Below are 6,889 nucleotides of genomic sequence, written 5' to 3' on the forward strand. Positions count from 1 at the left end.
GTGATGGTGTGGAATTTTTCATGGATACTTACGTGTTATTTCTCTCTGGGACAGGTGCTGCGGGTTCCCCTGCTTGCGTCGGGACATCGCCCTGGCATTTACACTGGCATCGCCCGGAGAGCGGCGCTGGAAGGGTCAGCTCTCCTCCTCCTCCTGCTGCTCCTGTATACTGACTGGCCCCAAAATCGGCCGCTCGCTGACCACCCCAAAGTGACCGCTCTGCGCTGGCCCCTAATGTGGCCCTTGAGCTGACCCCTGCGCGACGGTTCTCCCTCCAGCGGGCAGCGGCTCCTGCGCTCTGCTGTGACCGGCCGTGGCGCAGCGCTGGGCGGCCGAGCGCTCGGTCGGAGTTCGGTGCCAAAGTGCGCCTCCCTCCTTCAGTCGCGGTGGTGGTGAGGGAGGGGGATAGTCCGGCTCTGCCTTTCGCCGCTTTCACACCATCTGTCACAGGAGAGCGGAGAAAGGAGCGGAGTGGAGTGGAGAGGAGAGAGGCGACAAGTCGCGGGAGGTCGGCGGTCACCTCCTGATGGTCAGTCACTCGCCTACCTGTGTCCACTCTCCGGCCAACCTGGACACCACGCGTCCCTGTCCGGAGAAAGCAGGTGAAATGACGCCAATTAACGTCTGAAAGTGTGTAAAATAGGAATCCAATTTTATTCTTGGCACTTCTCGAGGTGTCGCCAAGTGGTGGGCACTTCTTCTGCTGCACTGGCAGTGCCAGCCAGGCGGGCGGGTTAGACTTTAACTCTTTAAGTCAAAGCCCAGTGCTGGTTTGAGGATCGACTGCTCCCCTCTTTTCTCTTTGTGCTAGCTGCAGAGTCCCGCATCCCCGGGCTGTGTGCGGCTCTGTGCGGCTCTGTGCGGCTCTCTGGCTTCTACAATGGGAGAAAACTCAAGTTCAAGTGCGGACGTGACGTTCAATCTGCGGTGAGAAGGGAGAGTGGAGACTGAAGAGCACTGGGGGCGACTAGTGGTGGCTTTCACACACACTGACACACAAACAAGCACACACGCACACACCACTCTCACAACCTCGCACACACTCGGGCGCGCGGGGCGCACGGCAGCAGTGGTCAGAGTCGCTCAAGTCATCTCCGCCGGTGTCCCATCACTGTTAGAGTGGGATTTATTTCTGTTAAATTATGACCTGAGGGGCTTCCGTACTTCGTCCACTGGATGCTGTACATTTTGCATTCACATTTAAAGCCGTGCAGGTTTGTGGTGTCATTCTGTGCCGTTCGTTTCACACTTTTCCCGTTTTCTGGAGAGCGTGCGTAAATTTCTCTCATTATCAAATATTGTTTGACTAAATATTTATTAACATTCGAACTTTAACAAGCCAGTCTTTTACGTGTGGGCCTACGGCACGTTTGCAGACACATTCACCACCATGAAGGTGTCATATGGTACACTACAATCCTTAATCATTTCAATCACAATGCATTTGTGATTTAAATGAGCAAAAACACAAATGCTAAATTATTTATGATTTTGTTTGACCAATTGATTCATATTGTCGGCTGTATTTTTATCCAGTTTCTCACTGATGCGTGGTCGTGGCCTAGATCTGCTTAGAAATGTATGCATCACACACATTTCACTCATATTCTTTCACATTCAAATCATGTAATAATAATCTGTGTGAGTGGAGCTTGTAGTGTATGAATGCACAACATTCTGTCTGAATAGCTTTGCTAAATTAATTTTTAAGTGAGATGAATGTCAGAGGATGAAGAATCAATGTAGGTGTTCGAGGAGAGGATGTTGGGTTTTTAACAGAGCAGGTTTGGAACCATATGGTGACCTCAGGGGGTGTCAAACCTGCTTCAGCTGCAGTGGAAGATGAAAACGGAAAGAGTTTAAGGTGAGCAGTGATTTCCAGTTATTTCACATTATTTTGATAAAGCGGTTTTTCAAATTACAATTAAAATAAAAGAAGGACATAAGAGAAAACGGTGCGGCACATCTCCATCAACGCTGTCAGCTGCTGACGGAGCAGCTACGGTGTGCTGTTCTGGTTGTCTGATTTTCATCCTCACACGTCCCTGTGGGAGAAGAGAAGGAGGCTCAAAAGCAGAAGTAAAATTTGGTGACTTGGATAAACATGTAGGGCTGTGTGTGTGTGTGTGTGTGTGTGTGTGTGAGTGCAAACAGAAAGTGGGTGAGAGTGAGTGTCTAAGTTGTGTAGCTGAGCAGTGGCATCTCTATGATGAAACCCCACCTAGCTAGATTTAGATTAGAGGAACATCAGTGTTTCTTAAAGCAGAGGTTTGAACTAGTGGCCAGTCAGACTTTACTAGAAACTACAGCTGCCAGCCCCTTCATCCCTACAGTGCCGCATCTGAGCTGGATTAGCTGCTATCATATTCCAAAAACACTCCTTCGTCTTATTTTTTTTCTTCTTCATCTGCATGTCTCAACTTCGTAGCTCCATCTCTATCCTCAACCCCGTGGCTCACAGAAGAAAAGGAGGGAGGGGGGTGCAGGCCTCAGGGTTCTTTTTATCCCTCCTTACCTCGCATCTAGACAAACCTCTAGTTTGTTCCTGGGCCAGGTGTTGTCAGAGCGGCAGATCATCCGGCGAGAATGCCTTTCCCCATCCCTCATCCGCCCGGCTTTGTGTTTGGACTTCTCGCTACTTTTCCTGCATCGCCTCGAGTACTGCCGCTTCTCTCCTCCATCCTTCTTCTTTCTTTCTTTCTTTCTTTCTTCCTATATATCTTCACGGGGGCTCATCTCGGCTGCTTGGGCTTTCTCCCAATAAGCCAAAGCCTCTCCTTATTTCACCAGTATACTGTAGGGGGACATAAATAGATTTCCCATGCTCATTTACAAGAAAAAGGAGAGGATGGCAGGTTCGTCCAAATGTCTTTGTCGCGCACATAACAGAACACCCACTTTCATTTGGGAGGGATACATGCAGCACTTTGTCACAATAACAGCCGACAGAGAGCATTATGTTGAAATGTAAATCATTGTCATTTTTAAGGCGCGACTCAGTGCCAGTGGTTTGTTTGTTTAATTTTTTCATGAAGATATGGGATTAAAGCTGCTTTGAGTGTCTTGGTGGACGGACGGACGGAAGACGAGGAAGCCGTCTTGTCACTCACATTCAATCCACACACACACGCACACACAAACATCAGGGATGCCTCGCAACACACATTTTCAGGTTCACATTGTTCTCAGTTGGAGCTTTGCTGGTGTTACAACAAGTTGTAAATCATTTCTTATTGCAGCTTTAATGTTTTTAAGATGTAATGTTGCCTTTTTGGGGCATTTTTATATCATTGCAGGCTCCTAAATCCTCACTATAGTGGAATCATAAGTGCAGTCTGTGCAAAGTGACACTCCAGGCCAACATCACTACCCGGATGTGCTCCTTGTCCTTGCAACCTGATTGGCTCATTAGTCAGATGGGCGACAGGTGCATCATTCCCACTTTCTTATTGGACATTCTTTAAAGGCGATTTCTCACTTAAAGGCCATCAGTGTGAGTTATGGTGGATGGCTCCCGGCATCCTGCTTTTGCCCTTCCTTCATTTGCATATATATGTGGCTGTTTGTTTTTATGTTAATGCTAAATAAGCCTTTTTTTCCCTCCTCCCTCCTATCGCCCATCGTCTCGGTTGGGCGGTGAAGTTTTAATTAGTGGGACGTGGAGGTGTCCTTTAGAGTTTTAAGATCACTTTCCGAACAACTGTTCACCACTAAACCGCTAATATTGATGTTTATATGTTCAGATGCATGATGGGACATAAAGCTGGATGTGGAGAGACACAAATCTGCACAGTGTGCTCACTACTTTAAAGAGATACTATGACAGGAATTAGAACTTTAGTCTATTTTTAGGCATATCAACATCCAGGGTCGGTTGTCAGCCAATCAGAATCTAGTATTCTGGGGATAGCGTCTGATAAATACTGTTTTAATTGAGCAACTACTGTTTGAAAATTTGACCGATTTGAAATGCAGCTGAAATCTGAAAATCAGTGAGGAAGTGGACCATTGTTGTCCTTGAAAACAGCATTTAGTGGTTGATGAAGATCATGTGATACAATCGAAAGCTCCAGAACGCTATAAAAATGCCATTGTGGCGATATTATTTTCCAAAAACAGATGTTTTGTTTTTTTTTTTCCCTGAGTCAAAGTATATTTAAAATAGACTTACAGGCTTTAAATTTGAAAATGAAATTTGAAACCCTTAGTTGCTGTTCAAATGGATAAAAGATAAAGAGACACATTATGTCAAGCTTTACCAGCCACCTTACATTTAAAACACTCCTGTTTATCAATGAGCAGCTGACAAGTCCTCTTTAACAGTAACCATCAAGTCCTAATGTCAGCATCATCCATTAAAGGGGTGATTGTCTTTTTTTATCCAGTCATCAGTAATGAAAAGCAGATTAGAAAGGCAGGTGTTGATGTGATGAGCTCCGCGCTCGCTCCCAGCTGAAAGTGATGACCCTCTGTGCTCAGACCCGCAATGCAACACCACCCTCTATTGGTTAGCCACTGCCACATGCAAATAACCAGCCCAGTGTCACTGTGAGTGTATTCCCGAGTGTGTGTGTGTGAGTGTATGTGTGTGTGCGCGCACCTCTTTGCATTATTCTACGAGTGTTTGTATGCAGACAAAGGACCGTGCCTCCAGTGGATCAGCACATTTGTCTATTCTGGGTGTCCGAGCGTGTTTGAAAGTGTGTTTCAAACAGTGTTTTACAGATGATTGATCACTCCCCGTGTCTGCTCCTCTGTGTATTCTACAGTTGGCTTATTTCAACCCTTTACGTACCTGGAATAAGCTCCTCTTTGGGTGTGTAATGGTTTATTAAAAATAGTATTCAGTCAGGCATTATTACAGGTTCTGAATGAAGTGTTAAGTGAATAAAATGCTGCTGTGATAGTCTCTGCATGGGTTGAAGAGCGAGCGTTTGAGGGCTAGCAGAGGAGCGCAGCAGCCCTTAAGCACAATTACGGATATCAAAGTTGAAATTATTCCTTTTAAAGGGAAAATGCTAATCATAGATTTATTTAGAGCAAGTTAGCAGCAGCACTGAGCTCTCATTACCAACACACACTCCCATACACAAACACGTGTGCACTCTCACTTGAAGACCTTTTACTCTCTCACACTCTTTTTTTTCCTTCCTCCTCTCATTTCAAAGAGATGTATTTTCAGAATAATTAATTCCGCCACAATTATAGCCATGGTTAATGTATATGTTGGTCATTATTCAGAGTCTCATATAATGAGGCAGAGAGAGGAAGCAAGAAAAAAGGATGTGTTCTCAACTCAGATTGTAGTGTCCTAATTAGCTTTGCCTTCAATTAGAGACTATAGAGCAGACAAGTCCTCTGATACTTTCATGTTAGTTTTTATATACTGACTGAAACCTGGAGCCAAACGGTATCATAAAATCAAATTATGTTTGTGATTTTTAGGAAAAAGGCCAGTAAAATAGTGCATGAGTTTGTTTTTAAGGAGTAAAATTGGAGAACATTTGTCAGTCTTTAGAAGCCAGGCACCATTCTGGCATAGAATAATTAACACACAGGACAGTTCAGACTTTTTATTAAGGCTCTTATTTTAATTTTCCATAATTACATACAACACAAAACCAATACAAATCTGAAAAAAGTAAACAGAACCTTAAGTTAGGGGAGATAAAAAGGGAGAGAGAGTAAAGAAAAACCTTGAGTCCAGCATTACAACTGCAAACACAGCATGTCTGATCGTACATTAATACAGTTTACAAGAGCTGTCCAAAACCCCTCACAAGCTGCTTAAAATGTGTGTTCATCCAACGGCCCCAATATTTCAATATTAATATTCATCTTTAACATTTCACTGTTAGCTTTGCTTCTTGCTGCTGTTAGTGTGTGAAGAAAGGATGCTATGATGAATACACTCTTAGCAGTTAGCTGCTGTAATCAATAAGACAAAGTTATCAACCACTTAGCAGCTAAAGAACCAGATATTTTTCTCAGGAGTTTGAGATGACGAACACAGACAACAGTGAATATGGGGCTTAGATTCATCAGACGGCCAGAAAGACAGCTCCAAGTGAAAGCTAATAATGCTCTGTGCTGCTGGATATGTAAATTAGCAACTGTTTGCTAAAACGTTAGCCACAACAACTTTATAAGATGATATTTATCAGTGTAGTTTTTTAGGTTCCAAGCATTTTCCAGACTAGACATCGGGACTAGACTGAAGTTCAAACAAAGACAGGTTGCATTGGGGGGTCCTGGTAGCTCACCTGGTAGACCGTGTTCCATGTATTAAGGTTCTTACTGCAGGGACCCGGGCTCGATCACAGCCTGGGCCCCTGGCTGCATGGCCCCTCTCTCCCTGCCTTTCCTGTCTGCCTTCAGCTGCCACTACCAAAACAAAGCAGGAATGCCAAAAAATCATCTTCCAACAAAAAGAGGCTCAATTGTTCTTGTTCAGAGTAAACCTAAGAGACCGAGTTAAACACATTTTATGTGCTGATATACTGATTATACAGTAGCTTTGAAAGGAAGCTGCTTTACCTGCTTGGCTGTCCCTGCCTTTACCAAAATGTTGTGGGTTACTATATCAGTTCTCACCACTTCATTGCCAGGTTGACGGTGAAAAATTAAATAAATTCAGCATTAACAGCAGAAATCTGAACTTTGAATCACAAGCTACATCAGACACATGGAAGTCCACCCCTTCAAAACACACACAGCTCAAACAGTGAGGAGCCCTGTCATGGGCAGCGCTGTGTCGCCTGCAGGCTAAATGAGATCTAAAGCAGTTTGCCCGCCCGGACCAGTCACCCCTGAGCACAGAGGCGGCCGGCCACCGGCCACTAGGCCAAACACAATTGTTTTGCTGAAGAGAAATGGCAGCCGACTGAGT

General features: G+C 44.7%; 1 protein-coding gene across 1 annotated transcript in view; it reads right to left on the reverse strand.

Moving 5' to 3' along the window:
* Positions 1–959, reverse strand: part of bcl11ba (BCL11 transcription factor B a) — a 49,178-nt gene extending 48,219 nt beyond the window's left edge. Inside the window, exon 1 of the mRNA XM_076748314.1 lies at positions 33–959. Within this exon, the coding sequence (XP_076604429.1) occupies positions 33–87 (55 nt within the window). The 5' untranslated portion in view covers positions 88–959. The remainder of the gene's footprint in view (positions 1–32) is intronic.
* Positions 960–6,889: the final 5,930 nt, after the last annotated feature.

The sequence above is a fragment of the Chaetodon auriga genome, chromosome 14 (genome assembly GCF_051107435.1).
Source record: "Chaetodon auriga isolate fChaAug3 chromosome 14, fChaAug3.hap1, whole genome shotgun sequence".
In the NCBI taxonomy this organism is placed as follows: domain Eukaryota; kingdom Metazoa; phylum Chordata; class Actinopteri; order Chaetodontiformes; family Chaetodontidae; genus Chaetodon; species Chaetodon auriga.